This window comes from Parasteatoda tepidariorum, chromosome 1 (genome assembly GCF_982258835.1).
Source record: "Parasteatoda tepidariorum strain Cologne lab strain chromosome 1, Ptep-v5.0, whole genome shotgun sequence".
In the NCBI taxonomy this organism is placed as follows: Eukaryota; Metazoa; Arthropoda; class Arachnida; order Araneae; family Theridiidae; genus Parasteatoda; species Parasteatoda tepidariorum.
Window position 1 is genome coordinate 19894085 of NC_141755.1, and position 23836 is coordinate 19917920.

Genomic DNA, 23836 nt, shown 5'->3' on the forward strand with positions numbered 1-23836 from the left:
GATTAGTAAAAATAAAAATAAATTATCGAATAGTTATGAGTGAGGTGCTTAGAAACTTAGATAGCATTTTCCGTAGTTTCGAAAAACAGATATTTTTAATTGTATTTTTTTTTATTATATTACTATAAATATGTGGACTGGGGAAATAAAATAGCAAACTTCTGAAGGGCTGAAACAAAAATAAAAGTTAATAATTTTGCATGAGTTGAGAGCTATAATAGAGAGTAACACTTGTTTTTATCCCAAAAGTACCCTGATGTACTAAGATAATCGAACAATAGAAAAATTTAGTAATTCTCAGAATCATCCAGCACGTAACTATATTTTGTGTAACGCAGTTATTTCAGAGTAATCTCAGTTTTCTATAGAGCTTGCACAAAACAGTACATGAACGTATCAGATGCTTCGTTAAAATAATAAAATTTTGCTCTTATAAACAGGTGTGACGTATGTGGCAGAAGACGAATTCTTGGCCATAGATGGCGCCACTGAAAAACAAGAATCGCATTCTCTGCCTTAAATTTGCACGGTTTCACCAAGCAGGCTTGCCCGTGTGGCAAGTGGCATTAGAACGAACCAACCAACCAGATTTCGCACTGCTACATTGTTTTCAGATTTTTCAGGTGTGCATGTTGTGAGCAGCATAAGTTGAACTTAAACTCATACAGAGCTCGTGCAAAACATGCGTAAGTGAACGTTTAATATGCTGCGTAAAAGTGCTAAATCACCCCTGATATTTTTAGAAAAAAACTTTACAGTAATTTTGAGACAAACTTCTTGGACCATTTCGTTGCATAACAACTATGGAGAACATTTTGGGGGAAAAATTGCAGACTTTTTTTAAATTTCAGTTGCCTGGTAACGGAGAGGAATTTGTGGAGAAACTTAGCTCAACTTTAACAATTTTGCTTAGAAACGATCAGCTGGGAGCCGTGATGACTCATGGGATTGAGCGTTCGCCTTCCAATGAAGTGAGCCGGGTTCGAATCCCAGCGATGGCTGATCGATGAGAATTCCGCATCCGTCATGCACCAATTAGTCCTGATGAAAAAATATCTTCAGTGGTAGATGGATCATGGGTTAGAGTCCCTTTGCTGTCAGGCTAACAGTGAGAAGTTTTCATGGTTTTCCTTTCCATGTAACACGTACGGGGGTTCCATCAAAAAGTCCTCCGCGAAGGCACTATTTCTCCCAATACTTGATCTAGGATTTCCATTGTCTTCTAGATAGAGTTGAAACTTACAAGGTTTCGGAGTTTAAGATTAGTAGCCGAAAATTCAAAATTTGGATTGGCTGTTCAACGATGGTTATAAAATAAAGTATATTCTCTGGATAATTTTTTGAGCAATACATTTTATAAATAGGGCACATTTCGAAAAGTTTTTGAACTTAAATATTTGATTAAAATGAGGTAAAAACTAGACATTTTATCTATTACTTTTATACAGCAGTAGGATTGTAATTTGAAAAAAAGTTTAAGTCAATTTACTCTATTTCTTCGCGAAAATATAGAGTTTCCCTATATTTCGATATTGATATAAACCCATTAATGTCTAAGTCAGAAGTTCTCAGAAAAAAAAACGTATAAATTATTATCAGATGTTGTTCAATCAATTGAAAATTAGCCAAAAAACTTACTGTTGTATTTTAAAAGACCATAAAAATCTCGAAATAGAATGTAAATTTTTAAAGAGCTAATTAAATCTAAATTCCTGTCGAGTGAAAAACAAATCTTAGCTGTTTTTGCTAAAAAGCAATTAAATTGAAAGCATTTTCTAGGTGGACATGAAAATACTAAGAAAAATCGTGGTACAGTGTGAAAAGAAAAAAAAAAAAAAAAAAACCAGACCAACCAGAATAACTTTTGATTTAATGATCGGATTTCATATTCTAGAATTCCATGTTAATGGTTCAGTTTTAAATATACGACTTCTTTAAAATTCGATTTCTCAGGAACTATTCAACCAATTATCGCTCAGCTTTTGTGCTTTGCTAACTAGATGCTTCAAAATGAAGAAAAAACTGTATAAATTACAATTCAAAATGTTTGAGACTATTAATAAAATATAAATAAATATTTACTAAAATTTACTTTTTGCATTGAATTATCTTTGGATAAATTTTGTTTTTCAAAGCTTGCAAAAATTTTTTCAATTTTTTTTAAAAAGTTCGAGATATGGTGAAATAGGCAACAAAAATAAAATTATCATTAGGTTATCCAAACTTCAGATTGCTCCCCTAACCAAACTATTAGAACCAAATTTTCCAGACTAAGACCAATTACATTTTGGGACACAGTGTGTGTAAACTTCCTCATCAGAATATAGTTTTATGCTTTAAAGGTAATTATTTTCCCACCAAAATATAAAATTAAGCAGACCAGAAATAACGTAAGCATTTTGTTTTTATCACTTAGATTCTAAAGCTTTATACTTTATTTTTAGTTAATAACTATTTACATTAAATAAATAATCCCAAGAAACTGAAGTGGTAAGGTATATATTAATCAAAAAACTTCTTTGGCTTCAAAAATATGCAGATAATTATTTACATTATTAAACAACAGCAAACTGTAAATGAAGTAAGCCTTTCGATTTTATTCCAGATCATAAAGCCATACTTCACATTAAAATATAAAATCAAGCAATCCATAAGCGAAATAAGATTTAAATATTTAACACATTAGACCATAAAGGGTTTTTGATTTAGTGAATTGTTAGTGATTTACAAATTTATTTGTTCCGTTAAGAATGAAATCAACAAGTGACGGCTTTTAGCTATTAAGTTAAATCTAAAAGTTTTATTATTCACTTTAAATAATTGTTTGAAACAATATAAAATAACGCAAATTTGATCATTACATTAAAAAATTCTACTTTAAAATCTTTAGTTTTTATAACATAAGATTCTAAAGCTTTATTATAAATTTAATGATTATATTTTCCATCGAAACATAAAAGCAAGTATACTGAAAATGAAACAAGCCCTTATCTTTTATCATGTTAGATTCCAAAGTCTTCCTTATGGCAAATAAATTCAAAATTTTTTTTTGAAGAAAACAAGACTAAAATGAAGCAAGCCTTTAGTTTTAATCACATTAGATTCTATAACTTTGCTTATCATAAAACATTAACGTTACCTGGAAGTAAAGAGGATGTTATACTGTTTTGTTAAAGATCAGGTAATTATTTCTCAACCCGTAATTACATTGGTATTTTTCAGGTCATGGCACCTGGTAGCCAAAAATAAACCTACACCCCTTTAATTGGGCCCCAGTAATAAAAAATATTATCTTTTATTTATTGGAAGATTGGAAATTCTATTAAATTCTAAAGGGGGCCCTAAAGGTTCATTAAGATATTTCTAGAATATTGTAAATTAAAGCAATTACAAAGTCGATCATAATTCTAGATAATTACTTGAAAGAAAGGTAAGAAATTCGATTCAAGTTACTTTTTCGATAGTTTAACGGCAAAATTTAACTTACAATTTCAGTGCAGTAGATTTTGTTTCATAACCAACATTTGAAGAAATACACCACAAAAATATATAATATGAAAAAAAAATGTATCATTTTTAATGTTTTTATCATTATATATATATATATATATTTTAATATTTGATCGCATGAGTTTACTTTTTATTGTGCTACATATTTCAAAGGAACTTATTTTTGTAAAAATTTAATGTTTCATCGTTACACTTTGACAAATTAAAAAAAAAGCTAAAAAAAAATAAAGGAAGGCAACATTTTTTCTAACTATCATCTTTGCAACATCTATCAACTCTTTTTTACAGCTTCCAAAAAAATTATTAAAAAAAAAAATCAGATAAACTTTTCATTGAACGATTTTAAGGCATAGATAAGTTACGTTTTGCCCCAATGTAATAATATTTCTCGGAATGTTTTCTTATGTTATGACAGGTAATGCTATGTAGTGCCATGCCATTCTCCAAGGTCATGGTCGTTGTCACCCCAGGATATAAAAACGTTTCTAAAGCAAACGAAAATTTCTCTTTTGCTCTCTTATTAATTTTAAATGCCACAACCTTTGACAAAGTATATGGCAAGAGTTAAAATAGCCCTACTATTCTTGATTTTACTTAAAAATCTAATCCTATTTAAGTAGGTTGTGGCAAACAGCAATTCATTGATGTAACCTTGCAGCTGGCAAATTGTTTAGAAAACGCGCTATTGTGCACTTAATAAGAATCCATAACAATTCAGTGTAAATAACGAAACAATCCTAAAAGTTACGTAATTATCCATTTCGTGTTCTAAATTACCTAATACTATCAGATGTGTTATATTAAAAGGAATTAAGTTTCAAATAGAATTTTTGAAATTCATGTTTGATTTGATATTGTTAGACTCTAAAAATCATGATAAAAGCATATTAAAACCTTTCAATGTCACAGTTAATGTCACACTGAAGATCAAAACAATTCTAAAAGTTCCTAAAAAGATAAAGTTTTGAAAATAAAAAGATATTTCTGTCATCTTCATGTGCGAAACCTGTGCAATTTGATTATTGCACCATTTTGATGGCCCACTTTCTAAGACAAAATGACAACTTAAAAAAAAAAATGAAACGGTTTGATTAAGGAGATTAACTTAGGCAATCAACTTACGTAATCAACTAGCAGGTGGCACATTTAAAAATTGTCGAAATGATACTTATGACTTATGAAAATTTATTTTATAAAAGCACTTATGATCACTACACTTCATAATTTATCAACTGATTATTGTAGTATTTATGTATTTTTAAAATATGCAAAACTAATAAATTTGTTTATAGTACTAAAATATCACAAAAGCTACTTGTTTTGAATAAAAATATTAATTATTCCATTAACACTAGCGGTTGACATGACCATTTTTAATTTTTTAAATTCTTGAAAACTTGCATATACTATTTCAAAACTTTTTGAAGGAAGCTAGTTTTTGGAAATTGAGCAAGGTTAGTTAAAGAAAAGTAAACGTTGTATAAGGTAGTATAGTAGTTGTAAAAAAAACTATTTTACTTTGTTTGAAATCGGAAGTAGACAATTGCTGTTTCAGTTTTTCGATTAAGACAATAACTGAAAAGTTTTGAGGAACAAAAAAAAGTGAAAATTATCTTACGATTTGTTTTGAACCAGATTCAAATTTAGAGATAAAAAAAAATCAACCTTAATGGATGGTTTTTCTAATATGTTTTCGCTTCAAAAAATTTTTAATGAAAATTTTAAGTTTACTTCCAAAAGTTATAACTTTCACCTTAAGTAAATAAACCCAACAAATTATTTTGTGAAACTTATTCAAATATGCATAAGTTTACTTAAATCCAGTCTATACCTTTATATATATCATGTTACTTTACCCAATTTTAATACACAAATTTAACAAAGAAATAGATTAAATTGTTCCAGAATACTTAAACAATTTTAATAATTCTTTTTTTATTTTTTATCTAACATTCATGTTTTGAAATTTCAATTCAAATTTACTTTTTTTATAATCTGAAGCTGCACTGTATGAATAAGATATTATAGTAAATATTCAAATTATAATATGTGTATAGGTATTATAGGAAATAAATGAATAGCTAAATAGAAAATTTACTTACTTTCGAAGTTACGATATTTAATAAGAGTCTCACCCATTCTCCCTTACGGTGAATCACAATTGATTCGGACACTTGGTAATGATACATATTTTTATATGTGATAAAATAAACCGTGTCAAGAACAAGAAATACTTGACATTATTTCTCTTTATCGAGAAATCATTTAAATGTCAATATTTCTTTATCGATTCGATAGTTTCGCATTTTTTGACTAATAGAGCCGAAGCTCTTGAAAAAATGTTAAAAGATTTCGACGAAGACTCATAGGTTAACGTGACCTTGTCTTTTATCAATATCTTTCTTCTATAACAAATGTTAAATAAAAATTACATTCTTTGGTTTTGCATTACATGCTATTATTTAACAAAATATACGTATGTATATTTGACCTATTAATGAAATTAATGAAGTAACCTTTAAATGGTCAAAGATACTAAGCGTTTTTTAGCTATGCATAATCGTTTACATATCAACAGCAAACTAAGTTTGATATTCATTAACTAAGTTTGATAAGAAGTGATGTTTATTCAAATATGTGTGATACATTGCACATGAAATCTATTTAATACTTCACATTTACTTAAATCTATTTTTGTAAAGTTAAAATAGTTAATTAAATTTTTACATAATCTAACGCTACCACCAGATTTTTCACTCTTTCGATTTTATTTAAATTGCTGATTTTTTTCTTCATATTTTACAAAATTAGATTTTCTTAAACGAGCTACTAAATCTGTCATTTATTTAAAACGAGTTAACTGTTTCTTAGTGCATGTAATTTTCTAACCAAAATTAGTTTCTTTCCCTCTCTACTTTTACGCATTTTTGAAGGTAATAATTTAACACATCTAAGAGTATCTGACAGATGTTGACAGAACTTAGAAAAATACTCGCAAATTTGGTGCCAAGTAGGACAGATAAATTATGAACTAGAATACTTAAGCACAATCCACTCGGACGTTATCACGACGCTTTTCTAAAAGTTTCTCTTAGCCCAACGTGCCCCAGCGCCCTCTAACAACAATTAAAGGAAAAGGTTATTTGAATGGTTAATACTCTACGGTTATAACTTACTGCGACATATTTGTTTATTTTTATACGATTATATCATGAAAGATGATTATATTTATAGAACGAAAGAATGAAACGCTTCTTTGAGTACGTGATTAGTATTAAAATTGTATTTTTTCTTGCTTCATTCGAATTAAAATCAAAATAGGACTGCGTGAATTAAGGTTAGTGTTTTTAATCTTTTTTTTATTTTTACATTGTGCATTTATTTAGAAACATGGAATTTTTATAATCAATTCTGAATCTTAGATTTTTGTTCAACTATACGTAAAAAATGTTTGTATTTTCATTCTTTCATATTCTACCATAACTAGAGGAAAGAAAAAAATAAGCATTAATACTTCGTTGAATTTTACGTAGAAACTATGTTATGTCACCGGCTATTATTTTGTAATTGAAAATAGAAGTAAAATTAAACATTCAAAATTAACTTTAATAAATTTTATTTATATTGAATGAAATGAAATTAAACTTTGGATTATCTATATCGCCTTTGGTTTCATATATTAAAATTGATAATGCAAGTGCAGTGACGAGTAAACATGCCAGATCAACAATGCGTTAATAACGCTTTTCCGTATTTATTCTTCCATCATTTAAAGGGTTTAATAGTGCATTTCGCACATGTAAATAAGTATTAAATTCAACATTGAAATAAATAGAATTAAAAAAATTATGAGAAATTAAAATATTTAAAATAGCAATTTTCTTAGCAAATTTATTTTTGTTTTCATTAACAAACGACATGTGCTTAACGAATTAACATCTAAGCATTTCATAGAACTAAAATAAAACAAAATGACCAAACGATTATACAAAATTTTATAAATTCAATTAAAAATAATAAAAGAAAACGATAAATGCATCAATTAATCTATATGATAGTTAAGCTTTTTGACGTTGCGTGGTGTTAATATCGTTTGGGCCAAACTGTTGCCATTCTGGTGCGCATTGATAAGAAACGTGTCGTATAATTTTTTATATGCTCTAGCATTAGACTGGGAACTCTTTATATATTTATCTGTGCATGGAACTAAAAAAATACCCAAACGATTACAGCAAACTTTCATATAAATTCAATAAAAATTATAAAAGGAAAACTAATATATCAAATCTAAGTAAGTAAATCTAGTAGTTAAGGTATTGTGATGTAGAGAGGCGCTAAAACCCTTTGGGCTACTCTTAATGCTTTAAAAATGAGTTCAAATGCCATATTAAATTAAAGCCAATCTTTAAACAGGCAGGTGATATAGTTTATGTTTTTAATAACGATTCCACGTAGCCCTCAAACAAAATCTAGCCAGTTTCTGAATAACAGAAATTTTATGTATCGTATTTTCTCGAGTTTCTGTTAGTGGTGGTTTAAAGGTCTTCTACAATGTCAGTAATTAAACACTGATAAAAATTTTTTTAATTCTTTTGAAAGTAATCTTTTGAGATCCGTAGATCATATATGTTCATGAATATAACTTTTTTTTTGTGAATATTTTAATTCCACATTTATTGCTAATTACTTTAGAAATTAAAATAAGAGCTTTAATTTCTCAATGTGTAGGTTTTATTACTATTTTTTTTAAATAAAATAACTGTAGTTTCGAAATCCATAATTGCTATTTGTTTAAAAAAGGATTCATTATATTTTCTAGAATTGAAATAATTTATGCATTTATTCATTCAAATATATTATTCTTTAATTATAATGTTCTATCGAATTCTTAATCTGTTATTAATTCCATTAAGATCCCCCTTACAATCCTTATTATATTTCACTATTAATCTTTTAATACAGAATAATATATTTTACTATAATTCGTTATAAATTCATAGATAATTCACTATTCCTTCATTTATTTGTTTAGTAATGAAACATAGATTATTAAAATTTTTTTTAAATGTTTCATTATCTGGGTAACGTCTAAAATATATTTCTAATATTTCTTCTTTTAAATTATTTCGTCAAAATTTGATTAATAATTAATCTTACAAACAGACATGCTTCTTTAAGATTTGAATTAATATTGCAGAAAAAGTTGGTTACATTTAAAAGGCAAAACGGATTATTAAACGATGGTTATATTTAAAAGGCAGTACGGTTTATTTAATTACCTATATACACAAATTAATATAGGAAGAATTCAATAATTACCGTTGCACAAATTAAAATAGGTAAATTCAATAATTACCGTTGCACAAATTAAAATAGGTAAATTCAATAATTACCCACATACACGAATTGAAAGGGGACGAATTAAAATATAAAGTTTAATTTCATTTTTTACAGGTAAATTGTTATTGGCTTTTTGTGTTATCTAAAAGATAACCATAGATATTTCGCATATAAATATGTTTATATATAGATTATTAAAATATAGTAATAGTTTTTAAATAAGATTAATATTAAACTAAAAATTAACTTACGGCTGTTTTTCACAAGAGGCTTCACTCACATTATCGGCTAACCTAGGATTTTCTAAATTTTCAGGTACAAAACGATTGACGTAGTTATATTCCATAGTTGTTTAAAGAGCGATTCACAAGAATGAAACCAATAAAATATAGCATTCCGCGCAACAAAATGATTACAATACAATGACAACAAGTAGGCGATTTATTGGAATTTTAAATTCCCAACTTAACGAAATCAACAAGGATTCAAATTTCTTTGTTCCACTGTCCATCGAAGTACACAACTGATAAAACTGAATAAACAGAACGGAAGTAGAGGAAGTTAAAGAACTCAAATTGCAGTAGATGCAAGAACATCTGTTACTGAATTCTTTTAACCATTTTGCTATTTAAAATTTTAATTTATTCTTCGACGACACAAAAGAGTTTTGTTTTATTCAGCTGCAGCTGATGTTTAACCATTCTTCGCACAAACTTGCATGATTTATAATGGTTGAATTTATAACTAGCCATTCAATTTTACAAATTTGTAATATAATGTCTAAATTATTGGATAATTTTCGACACGTTTTACACGTTAAAAGAATTTATTTCAAAATGAGCCTGTCAAGAACAAAGTGTAATGTGAGAGTCAATATTCAATTAATATATTATTTCTAAAGAATACGAAATAAATTATGTAACTTGTCGTTTCTTTCACGTAATCGAATGAAATTTTAATATCACGTTGTAAATTATGTTGATAATTTAAAAGGAAATTACGGTTTAAAATAAAAACTCTACTGTCTCAACATTGTGTGAAAATTCACTACTAAACTAAATACCATTAAAGGAAATTATGTCATTTCATGAAAAAGATTTTTAAGTTAAATCCGTTCATTACATTTATACATTAGCAAAAAGTTTAAGCTACTATCTCTTTCCATAATAAAGTAAAATAAAAATTTTCAGGGTGCGTAGCGTTTTTAAAAAGTGCTTAAAGGTGCTTATTTTCGATTATCGTTTTTTAAAAGCCCTTAAAGATGCTTTTTTCAATGAGTGTTTTAAAAAAGTGCTTAATTTTTCCTTTTTCAAAATGAGATTTTTCCTTTACTATGTTGATTTTCGCTTCGAATTTTGCAAAAAGACAGTTCACATTGTTCTATTCCACGTTTTCACAATTAATTCAACCCCAATCTTTTTTCGGCGTATTGTCAGGCCGTAGCGTATGAAAACGCCATTCGTTTTACACGATTCAAAATTTCATGATTTTTGACAATTGTCAAAAACAATGCCAAAAGGTTTTTTTTTGGCATGACGGTTAAAACAAGATAAAACCGTCAATTGTCAAACTTTGCAACCCTGTCTAATTATGATATTTTTTAAAGTGCTTAAAAATATTTTTTGAGTGCTTGAAAAGTGCTTAAAAGGTGCTTATTTTTTGTTGAATAATTTTACTACGCACCCTGATTTTTATAAAGTATGTTTTCAAGTGGACTAAAAAGGTATAATGATTATCACGACCGAAACTGAAAAGACAAGTGCGTAATGAGTACAGGGAGATGGTATTATTGGCGGTGACATTAATTGTGAAATTTATGTGTTTAATGTTTTCATTTCAAACAAGACTAGAGTTTGCTCCTTTTTAGTTCACTTGAAAAATGTAGTTTAAAATTTTTACTACCTTGCTTCCTTTCAGAATTTTTGTTTATGTCGGGAAGTTATGACTCATTTAACGAAAATATTTTTCGATTGCAACAGTTGCCCATTATACTTGTTCATTATGAAATGTTAAGCCTGAAAACTCAAATAAGAACATAATATTGCAGTTACTCATTTGTTGAAAGGAAGTTTAGCACGAGATTAAGGAGCGTTATTTTTTCTGTAATTATCTTTGAATTTCATACAATTATGATTTTATTATCTTTAAATAACTATAAATAAATTTACTGATTCCTAATTTTCTATTTAACTACCATCGTTAAAACAGTTCGGTGTCTTGGGATATTCATCCACTTTTAGATGCACCTGGATAATTTTTAAATTTTTTTTTTCCGCACATGAGTTGCATAAAGAAACAACTTCAATTACTCTTATCTGACGTAGTTTTTATTATTATTTTTTTAATTTTAAGGCAATAATTTCGTTATCAGTTTAAAATTGATTCAAACGCTTTGTTTAATTTTTTTAAATATTGAAGCTATAGCAAAAGTGGCATTTACCAAAGGTCTAGTCATACTAGGTCTTGTTAAGTGCCATTGACCGGTATATCCAACACGGATGTTTTTTTAAGGTCAAGTGCCATTGCCCGGTATACATTTGCCCGGTATTCCCTACACTGATGTTTTTTTAAGGTTCAGTGCCACTACCCGGTATACATTTGCCCGGTATACCCTACACTGATGTTTTTTAAGGTCATGTGCCACTGCCAGGTATACATTTGCGCGGTATACCCTACACTGATGTTTGTTCTAATCTATCGTCAGTAAGTATTAAAATATCGAATAAATGTAATTATATCCACGAATAAATTAATATCAAATCGGATGTAATAAATATTTCGGACATTCACCAAAGCGACTAATTTGATTGTCAACATTCACCGATGAAAGTCAACAACCACCAATTTCGGTCATTCATAGTAACATGCACATCATTTACATAATAACCTCATTAGGACGATTATTTCATACTTTGCCTAAATAACATCCGGCATTTCAAATAATAAAAATAATTGACTTTATTGGCGATGATCTCGTAAGGCGATAAAGAATCATGCATAGTACAGGTAAGGAAGATATTAACCTCGAAGGATACCCCAGTTCAGTTTTAGATTTCTAATTTTACACGCAGTTTCCCTGATCGGACATTAAATTTAGTGAACATATTTCTCTGTCCCAAAGCTGTCCACCAAGGTTTCGTTGAATTGGAATTCGGCACAAGAGTAAAATATGTCGTGTTTAAATCAGTCATTTCATTATTAAGAAACTGAAATATATAAATTTCAAATTCTATGTTTATTTTTTGAATAGTAGTTTTAAGGTTAGTATAAATCTGATTATGGTTCTGCTGAACATAAATGTGTATTAATCGGCACTGGGTACCTGGTAGTCAAACTATCTTACCGGCTGCAGTTAATAACCGGGTAATTGGAATCTAGACTGGTAGACCGGGTATCTGGTAATTGCCTGCACTCGGTACAGTCTTATTCTAAAAACTAGACTTCACGGCAAGATGGTATTTATAGTTAAAAATTTTAGTTTTCCTTCAAACGTAAAGTAACAAGAGAAGACTCTCAACAAGAGAAGACTCTCAACAAGAGTAGACCATTGATGTACAACCACCTGACCTATGACCTTAGCTGAAGCTGGTCGTTTATAAGGAAGATAGCTTGTAAGTTCTCTGCATAATATTGTCAAAGTTCAAGCTAAGTTTCTCCTCATCAGTTAAAAAGTTATTCAACGTGAAGTTAATTAAATATTACGTTGTATCACACATCGAATTTGATAAAGTATAATTCTTGTTTACATCTGTCATTTGACCTGGATTTATTATTTGTTTATGTATTTTATTGTAACCGTCATTTTTGCTTCATGTATCTGAAAATTTTGTTGCATAATTGGTGTTTTTATGTTCAATATGGCTTCGTGCCTGCCTTTGTGCTAAGTGAAAAAGAAAAAAAAATTCTTCGTGAAGGAATGTAGAATCCGTCATTTAAGAGAACTTATATTTGATGGGCTTTATAGTGCGGCTTTCAGGAGAACTTCTCCAGACATCAATCTCGCGTTGCGGCGGGTACCATGGTTACGAGGAAAAGACACTTGGAAGCAGTGCGGGGGAATAGTTTTGTCTTGATCTTTGCATAGGTCAGCTTGAGTAAACCAATCCACACCTTCATTTCTCCATTTCGATTTTGAAGTGTGCGCTCTCTTGTTACCATAGCAACAGACAGCCTCAGACTTTTAGTCTGGAGGAGTTTTCCTCAAAGTCGCACTATACTCGAAATCGAAGGGGAAAAGAACAGTTAATAACATAAACAAATGCTACGTTTCAACATCCCATAATGATCCATATCCATGAAGAAAGCCGCTTTCAGGTGTTCAATTCAACTGAAGTTTTCTTTTAAAAATTTCCTCGGCGAAAAACGTTGCAAAGCTTACAAATTAAATTGCCACGTATAAACGCCATACTTTGATTTCATTTAATAACAACTATTCTAAATTTATATTAGGACTATGATTACGGCACTCCTGTCTAGAAAATACAAAAGCTGATGTAACAAATCTCTAATAATGATTACTAATGTTTGTAATGCATTGAATTCAGTATTAAAAACTGATAGATAAAAAATATAAATGCCATTTGCGACTATAGCACGTAAAAATTCAGAAAATATTAAACGAAGATCATATTTGAATGATTTTACAATTCAAATCTTTGTTCATTATGAGAAACAGAGCTTTAAAACCGTGATAAATGGATTTTTTTATCTATTTCGATTTATGTTGTTCTCTACTTGCAGCAGAAATGAAATTTAAGTTTACTAGTTTTAAAAATACTTCTACGAAGAAGAGTGAGGCCAGGTCGTTTTTTAAAAATACACTCAGTTTGACCTTTATTCGAATAAGACTTCGAGATAATTCTAAAGGCAACGAAATTAAAAAGCTATTGTCTGGCACAAAAAAATGAAGGAAAAAAAACAAGGTGGGGTCATTTAGGGGCATTGCGTATTTGAGGTAAAAAAAACTCTTGAGATACCGTAAAATATGGAAAAAATTGATTACTTTGATCAACAATTCCCTTTTGTTCAAGGTTTAACCTATTAATTTACAGGTCTGATTTGATAACTCCTGAATATGTAATATAAATAATACACCCATACCATCTTTCAAAGTAACCTCGATCCATCTGATATAATGAACGTCTCTGCTGGGCTGCAAAAGTTTTAAAAAATAACTTTTAAAGTTTTCCTTTGAAATGTTTTCTAACGTCCTTAATGGCTTCGACTTCTTTAAAAGGAAGGAAGTCTGTTTAACCTCCCTGTTCAATACAGGAATAGTTCATCTCAACTTCTATGCTAATGAACAAGGTTTCAGGATATAGAAGTCATTAAAAGTCCCCAAATTTGAAGAGCAATCCAAAGGAGAACATTAAAAAGTTGTTTTATATACTTAACATCCTAATACGAAAATGCTACTTCGAACAGAGGAGATGGCAACACTCACGATATTTTCAGGATTTATTAGACCTATCCTTGAGATTAAATATGCCACACCTAGTAATTCTTGCTGAAGTTTTAAATATGCTTGAAACTTACTTGTATTCTTGTTTTCCTTTTAGGTTTGCAGACTCTTCGAAGACGTTATCCTCGGGTGAGATCTCTTCGCCATCATCGGTCACTATGGTTGGTATGATGGGTTTTCTTCTTTCCTTTGGAGCGCAGCGAAATGAATAAAATCTCATATCGATGGCACTATCATTTGAATCTGAAGACGGCGACTTGAACACTTCAGCATCAATTTTACGCCTTTGGGAAAGAGGGGTTTGGTAACCTTCTAAATTTTCAGTTTCCATTTTTAAGAACCTAAAATTAAACAAAGAATTTAAGGTTGTTTTTCGAAGGATCTTCCATCACGCGAAATATCACTACAGTGAATATGCTATTTTCATAATGATTTTGAGTTATGATTATTAGATTAAGTTTAGTCCAAGAGTAAAGGTTAAATTTTAGATAAAGTTTTGCCTATTTTTAAACAGCGGACTTTATACTAATTATAAAAATAGTGCAAAAAGGCTAATATGAAGAGAAACCACAGTTTTGTAAATGAAAAGCCATTTTTTTTCCTTTTTAAAAATGTCCTCCAACGCTGTGGTCTAGGGCAGTGTTTCCCAAACTTATGAGTTTTGTGTACCCCTTCTAAATTTTTCGTAACGCTGTGTACCACTTATAAAAAACTGAATATATTTTCTTAAGAATTTGTTTATTTTTTTCGCTCTAAATTTTGTTAATAAGTTTATTTGCATCAGTGAGAAGGATGATATAATTTTTCTGTGATAAAAAAAATTGCACTAAAGTTAAAAAAAAGCACATCTAGCTGTTGACACCACTAATTATTAACTGTTAACTCTGCAAAAAATAGCCAATAGGAAAATACGTAATCGTAAATTTTCATGGCTAGCTTTGTTTCTAAATAAGTTGCAAGATATTTCGCATAAGAACGCGAACCCCTGCTAAACTGTTCCCGTACCCCTAGGGTACGCGTACCACACTTTGGATAACACTGGTCAGGGGTAATAAAAATGCATAAAAAACCGGTCAAGTTATTAAAAAGGGAAATAGTGTATTGGGAAGAAGCATTCTTTCAATTTTGTCCATTTACTAAACCGCCCAGTGGGTTAATAAACCCTTTATAAATATCCCTCTTGGCTGCTGATTCACTCGGCTATACGGGAAATTTTTTTTTTTCATTTGCAGTGTTAGTAAAATTTAAACTTCGTATTTCAATCTTAAGAAATCAAGAATTTGCTTAAAACGATTTTGGCCACAAATAGTGAAAACACATGGGGAGCTTGGGAATAATTTGAGGTAATTTTTCTGTGTTGATAAGTTGGCCCATATATGTTTGCAAAGCGGAAAACCGCATAGTTTACAATTGTCCGGTTCGCCTAATAGTCGAATGCTCGCATAATTTCTGTTCTCCGACAAAATTTATTCTCTTCCCACACAAATTCATTGACTTTTTCTTCCACAACTTTTTGAATTCTAAGAATACTTTTAGTAATTTATTCCTAGTTATCTTCTCTATTTAAATGTTCTGGAACTAATTATCAGTATTAAAAGATGTATCCTGAATTCGATGTATTCAAATAATGCAAGGGCCCAAGTGGGTGCCCAATCTTCATGAAAGCTATTACAGTTCCTGATCAAAAATAAATGGACAATTTGAATGGAATAATAACCAGTTTAAACATTGAATGCAACTGTGCATTCGAAAATATTCCAGAAGAGAGCTACATCTTGTTACAGTTAAATATTTAGGCAGCAGAGATAAAGTTAAAAGAAATGTCCAGCTTCTAGATTAACTTCAACTTTAAACTTTAATGATGATCTTAACGCTATGATGTTAAATATGGATGAAGGCTAACTAAGTTAAAATATTTTATCTAATAATTGAAAATTGTAATTAAAACAATATAAAAAGTGATTTTTTTGCTCTGTTTCAGTTGTTTTCTGTTCTATTTTAGTAGTTTTATAAGTCATTTGCAACCTTTAGAGACGTTGGACGGTGGACATTGGGTATTTGTTCTCTTTAAGCATTAAAAGTCTCAAAGTCTCCCACAATATTTCAAACAATTAAAGAAAATCGTTGATTCATCAATTTAAACTCCTAAAACGCAAAAACAAGGACAAAGTTTTTGTTGATATTCAACAGATAAATTTTTTTTTAGTTTAGTGTGGAATTTAGTGAACTAGTGTGACTCTGATAGAACGAAATTAAAATATACAAATTTAATTCCAGTGATACCCAAGTTTGCTACACTTCCACATAATTTTAAAAATTTTCACATTCTTATCACGAAATTTTAAAACAGATTTTTTCTTTATAATTTAAAGGGTCAGATAAAGAAAAGCTCACAATTCTCAATGAATTTATAAGTTCACTCCCACCAAGAAGCACGTCCCTTAAACAGTGCGAATGTCCGCAGCTTATAAAACAAAAATGATGCATAAAGTAACAGCTTTCCGAATTCTGTTGCATTAATTGTATGCAGTCTATATATTATGCATACATTTTAAAGTATCTATATTATCAAGAAATAACTCAGGAAAGTATAAATTAATAAATTGAAGATATTTTGTACAAGTCTTTACATGAGCACCAGATCTATTAGAACCTAAGATTTTTTCAGTAAATTTACAGTTGGCACTGTTCAAATTCAAAAATTCTTTTAAGCGTACAAATTGATAGTGCTAAGATTTTTTTTTTGGCATATTAGTGTAGTTTTTCTGACAAAAGCTTTCAATCATTGCTTAATTTTGAAGCAATTAATTCGAAAATTGCTACGAAACTACGATTTCAAAATTTCCTCCTTTAATTGTTGGCCAACGTACAGAATGGAAAAAAGATATCACACTAACTTTTGTTCGAATGATCGGTGCCAACAAACTAAGTGCCAATCTTAATGTATAAAGGGGAGACCTTAATCAAGTTAATTAGTGCAAGCTGATGTTTTAAGTACCGGAACCAGACAAAAAAAAAAGTATTCCTTAAATAAACATACTATTTACATTTTTTGCACCATTAAAATATGGGGGTTCACCGTAATTTGCAAAATATGATTGAAATTTATAAGGAGAGTAGTTCCTTAGCCTTTTGGATCCTTTAATGTAAATTTCTTTTTTTGATTAATTCACCATATTTCGATAAGTTTAAGTAAATTTTGCACACACAATTTTAAAACTGGTTTATCCAAAGATAATTCCATTTCAAACATAATTTTTAATAATTAATTATTCTCATTAGTTTGTATTCAGCGAAAGGTTTTTGAATTGCAACGTAAATTTTTTCCCCACCATGTTACACTTTGCAGAAAAAAAAACTAAATCTTTCAAATAGTTTCTGAAAAATAAGATTTCAAAAATTTTATTTTTAAACTCATTTCTGAAGATGTATTAGAATTTCAAATTTTGTATACTGTATTTTAAAATTCCATAGTTTAAAATGGCGTAAAAGTTTGTACTTCTCGCATTTCAAAAATTCTTGGAACATAATTAAAAAAAAAAAGTGATAAAATAAATATTTTTTACACGAAGTTATCGTTGGGTAACAGAGAGAGCAAAAATTCTAGTTTTGCTTAAAAACTTCCCTAGATCTGGAGAAATACGCTAAAAGAGAAGGGGCTTAAGCTTTTGATCGTTCTCTTAACTCTGAAAATTGGCACCCTATTTTCTTCAGATAACGGCTTTTCCTTAGTTTATAAAGTATAAAACCTAAAACCGAGGTGAAAAGGTATGTTTATAATTTTTTGTGCCTGATTACATTATTTAAAATGTAGTTCTCACTAGCTAGATAATTAAAAATTAAAATATAAGAGGTCACCCTTTTGAACCATTAAGAGTGGCACATAGGTCGTGAAAAATTCGATTATTAGAAGAAAAGTTACCCAGGGTGAATTTTTTTTACTCACTGTCTGTAGTTTTCTTAAAGGATATTTAGCAAAATTAATTTTCTTAAAATTTTGATAAGGTTTTTGAATTTACAAAAAGGGAAGTCTGTACTCATGAAATTTATTTTGGGCTTTGTTTTCTTTAAACAATCATGAGGAAAAATGAATAAAATAGTAAATCAACTTATTTCATTCGAAACCAGGACTAAATAATATGAATCCAATGACTGTTTTATAATAACAGTGAGAAAAGGTGTTGGCATATAATAGAACTCAGATCTGTTTTTGAAATTTTTTGAAACAATTAAAATTGCATGAAGTTTAAAAATTTCAAAATATTAATCCTTTAGTAAAAGATTAAAATTTTGTTTAATACGCTTAACATCTCAACAAGTTTTTAACACACAGAAATTTCTATCAATAATACGTCGTAAGTTTCCTGTTCGTAGAAAAATTAAGAGTTCTCAACAGTACTTGCTAATTGCCTATAATTTTATAACATTTGCTTATTTACTTCTCTTTTGTTTTACAGATGGCAGCACTAAATCGTAAAGGTGTATTACAAGATAAAATTCACTTATTTTTGTTCGATAAATGTAACTAAATTTCAGAATTTCCTGGATTACTCACGCATCTATAGCACAATGACATGCATCGTACGGGATGAAAGGCGTACAAAATTTACACTGCATCCATCAAGCAAATTATGTGGTGCATTTTACATAAAAATAATCAAAGTTTCAATTACGAATAATTGTAAGTACTCAGTAATCCATATTTATGCATATATATGCATATAAAAAGTTAATTATGATACTAGAAATTTACTACTATGATAATTTTGAACTTATTCGTGCTTAAATTTCTGATTTGATGTCAGAGTTTAGGTTCAGATGTACGTAAAGAGATGGCAGCACTAAAAAGTTTTCGGAGTTTTGAAATTTTAGTGGGATTAAATAATCAAAATATGTTTCAATAAAAAAAAAATAGCTTTAAAATATGGGGAAGTAGGCACAAATGTACCATTAGAGATTGTTGGAATATTGTTGTATCACGAGAACCACATACGTGGTATGGGGGAGTTTTAATAGAGATATTTTCAAGCTATGTGAAAAAAAAAAAATCGTGATTGGATTACGCAAGTAGAGGTTCGTATAATCTCGTGAATTTTACTCCAGAACTTAAAATTATTTGAAAGTAGAAGTTACATTTTTGTTAATAGAATTATACATTTTTTAATCAATAGCAGTTTTTATTTAATAATGAGAAATTAGTGCTAAATATGTCTTAATTCATTACCCATTTGATTTTTTAAAACATTTAATACGTTGATTATCTTTGCGATTTTAATTTGCAATAGCAAGAACTTCAGACACTGGACTACCGCAATAGCGGTTACTATTTTTACGTGCAGTGATGGTATTCAACTGGTACGGGTGTACCAGTTTTTTAAATATCTGTATCAAAATTTATAATCCAATAAGGCAGTGGTTCCAGATTTTTTTTTCCGGTTGCGGAACTCTAAATGATCGGGATTTTTTTAGCGGAACCCCTACTTTCTAAATAAGATTCATTTGCGATTATGAACACATTTACCAAAGAAAGATTAATTTCGAAATAAATATGAAAAATGAATATTGTTTTAGGTTTCATATGTCGAAAAAGTCAAATCTGAGGCAGCATGAATCATTTCTGATTTTTTAACAGCATGCATAAGCTGAAACTAAGCTAATAAAGGCTAATAAAAATAGCTTCCTAATTTTTTAAATATATTTCTGACAGAATTTTTTTTAATTTTGCTATTTCTCCTTTCACTAGAATTTTGCTTAAGTGATTTTATAAAAATAACCAAAATGTGTATTAAATAAATAATTGATAATTAATTGAGTATAAATCTAACTGCGCGCCTTAAAACTCATTACCGGAAAAAAATCGTAATTCTCGGAATCCCTGTGACTCTTCCTCAGAACCCCAGGGTACCGAGGAACACTTTTGGAAAACCATTTATCTAAGGAATGCAAGTTTTAGACGTATTTCAGCTTAGAAGTTTTTAAATTATCAATTTTAAATTAAAAAAAAAATACTTTCCTACATTTCCAGAATTTAATTTTTAGGCGTATCGCTTCTTACCACTAAAACTTAGACTTCGCTAATTTAAATGCTTGTAAATTTATTGTAGTGTTTTAAATGGTCATAAATTCCAAGACCGATCAAGACAAATACGAGCCTTAAGTCCATAAAATTTTCCAGGTGCCTAACTAAATATTTTAAACGTAACCTACTGATAAGTACAGTCTTAACATGAAATATGAAAACCTCAACTGACTGGTATTTTTTTCTATTGTTTTTTTTTCTTTATTAAAATTTTCTGAAAAACTTTTATTTAAAAGAAATATTCTTAAACATTTTAAGAACGGACGTTAAAGAAAGGTTTTAGGATTTTTTTTTATTTGGAAAAATAAATAAAAACCAGATTTAAAAAGATTGTGATCATAGGCCTTGGGGTGGGGGGAGCTAGGTTATGATTAGGCCAGTATGGTCTATTAATGAAAAAAAGGAGCCTTCATGAATGGGGCTGAGGCCTTCTGTTTAACGCAAAATAATTCCCCCCCCCAATGTCGCTGCGATTTTTTTTTCTAATTCATACCTCTAGTATGCTGGGTCAACTCAATTTAGCGTTAATTTTGACGTAATCTAACGAACAATTCGTTCCTACTCAAATTTTTTTCAAAAGTACACCTACATTGTGTGCAATTCTTTTCATGGCTGCTCAGATAGTGAAAAAAACTATTCTTAGTAGATACAAATGATGGGGCTGCAGAGCAATAAGCCACACTTTTTCCCAAAGAATATAGATAGAAAAAGTCCAGCTCGTCGAATACCTAACTAACACGGGGAACTGCTCAGTCTGGTATGCTATACCAGAAATACAACTGACAGTGTGAACAGCATACTCAAATTTACGACATCATATGTTTAGATCCAGCGCATGCTCATACGAAGTAAAGTGACAGTTGGGATGTCACCCGTGAACTGGTTGTTGGACAATTTTACACATATGTTTGGAGTCTGTGCTTCCCGCCATTTAATTCTTTCTTACTTTGCCAAAATATAGTTAGAAGATTTAATCAATATGGATGATAGAGATTTATTCTCAAAGAAATATAAAAATAGTATAGAACTGCAGGATCAAGTGTAAAAATGCAAAACCAACCATCCAACCAACAATAAACAAAAAGAACTATACCCCAGTAGGGGTTGGGATTAGAGGAGGGTAAGCCAAGTTTCAAGAACCTCTGCTGCTGTGTCCCTAAATGTTGTTTTTTCCTTTATACACAGGGCTCGCACAAAACATTGAGGGACTGGATTACAATATATCTAAGGAAGCTAGCCTTCTTCCCCCTATAAATATTCTTTGCCTTTTCCAAAGGGGATATATTTAAGTCAAACTGTTCTTTAGTTATGTTTCTAGATAGAAATATCGAAATGCATGAAAATATGAAAATCGTGGTGTTTCTTGCAGTAATACAATTTCCTTTAAAAATTGAAAATGTGAATATTTTTTTCTCCAACTTTTTCATTGATCAAAATATCTCACATGCTTTAACTAATTTGTTCACCTAAAAAATTAAAAGTTTTTTACAAAATTTTTCAGATACATGAAAATTTAATATTCATTTCTTTGATGCATTTAACTTATTTAAGTATAAATCAAAAGAAAAAAAAATTCAATTTGCTCTTAAACTCTAAATATCAGAAAATTTCTCCTATTTTTAAATTATCAAATCCTGATATGTTGGAGTAAATAAAATCAACTAAGAGCAAGACACGAGTAAAAGAAAATGAGACATTAAAGAGTAGTCATAAATTGCAATGTTTAAAACAAATGTAAAAAAAAGTAAATAAAATAAAAAGTAAAATAAACATGAAACAAAAAAATGCCAAGGAATTTAATTTCATTATATTATTTATTTTCCCGAAAAAAATTCGATTTTTTAAATAGTATTTATAGCTTTATTATTTAAATCTTTAATAACAAATCAACTGATTTAAACAAAACTTTATAAATAGTTGGAAAACTTTTTCAAAAAATCCGTTTAATTTCGTTAAAAAAAATAGAAACAAAGCATATTAAAAAAAGATCGTAAACACTTTTTCTTAAAAAAATGTAGTACATAAAAACAATTAGGCTATATAAATAAAGCGCAGAAAATTTTACTAAATCATGAGAAAAGGAAGTTGAGAAAATTTTGAAAATATACGAACTCTTATATTTAGTTATTCAAAAACAAAAGAACAAGCCCAGACGCATGCATAATAAATAGAATAATTGTAACAATAAGTTGAGAATGTCCAGAAAATGTACGCAGTATACGTTTAAGAAAAACAATGCCCAATAAGTTTGGCGAAATTAGGTCTGACATTTTATTTCTTAATCTAATTTTCTTATAAATGCATGAAAGTTAAAATTTTCTTCTTTCAAAAGAGATTTGATATGTTATTCATTTCGTTGATGCTTTTTTACTCATTTAATTGTTTCAATGAAAATTCTGAAATTTGACATTTGGATTTTTCCACAAAACACTTGACTGGAAAAAGGCATTGAAGCAATTGGGTGGCAGTTTAAGTTATGGTAACTAGTAACCAAAAAATTGAAAATTTTTAAAAATTATTTCAAAAATTATCAATTTTGAATCATTTCATGTAGGGCTTTTGAAATAGTTTTTTTTAAAAGTATGCAAGCTATATTTGAGCCTTGCCTGTTATCGATTGCAAAACAGGTAAATTATTAAATAGTCAATTAACAAGGCAATTTGACAAGGCATGTTTAGATAATATTTAATTTCTTACACGAATTTAATTAAATGGAATAGAATATACATACATACGCATTTACTTAGTATTTAGTAAGTATTTACTTAGTAAATGTCTCGTATACATAACGTGATAAAAACATTACATAAAATTATAAAAACAAAATTATTTCAAAAACAAATAAACTTAATGAGCGTTTTTATATTTACTTTAATTATTACATCAAAAATGTGTACATTTTAATTGTTAGGATTTTTTGCATTTTTATAGAGTATTTATTCACGGTTTGGTCATAAAACAAAACCCACTAGACTCAAACAACTAGATTTTTGTTTGCCATAAAACTTCCCAATAGGTTACTTGAATTAAATGTAATTAAAAACTAACCAAAAAAAGCTAAATCCAATTATATTTTCCCATAAACAGCTTTGGAAAGTATGCAAACAGAAAAAAAAATCTATGTCTATTAGAGAAAATTGTATCAAATGTTTTCCATTATAATTGTTCCTGTGTCTCAGCAGGATATATTGACTTAAAAAAATTGATCGGCAATATATTGTTTTATTTTATGATTATATGCATCATGTCATATTTTCCAAATGTATTTGTATAACACATTTTTTCACAATTTCATTCAAAATTTTTAAACTAAAAATGACAAAAAGTAAATAATAAGGAAGAAATAAAACAGCTAATTTTCCCCGCTTGAATAAATAACACAAGTTCGATATTTCCAACAAATGTGTATTTCATTTTAACAGGCAAACACATCTTTCCCAGTTCAT

At 29.1% G+C, this 23836-nt stretch overlaps 1 protein-coding gene across 3 annotated transcripts in view; it reads right to left on the minus strand.

Moving 5' to 3' along the window:
• LOC107452128 (potassium voltage-gated channel subfamily KQT member 1) overlaps positions 1-23836 on the minus strand; it is a 101071-nt gene that overhangs the window by 72713 nt on the left and 4522 nt on the right. The window contains exon 2 of one of the 3 annotated variants that reach the window (XM_043039156.3): positions 14386-14652. In XM_043039156.3, the coding sequence (XP_042895090.2) occupies positions 14386-14652 (267 nt within the window). Of the gene's footprint in view, positions 1-5612; positions 5687-9101; positions 9259-14385; positions 14653-23836 lie in introns of those variants that run through there. The other 2 variants (XM_043039160.3, XM_087160162.1) reach the window with 2 other exon arrangements.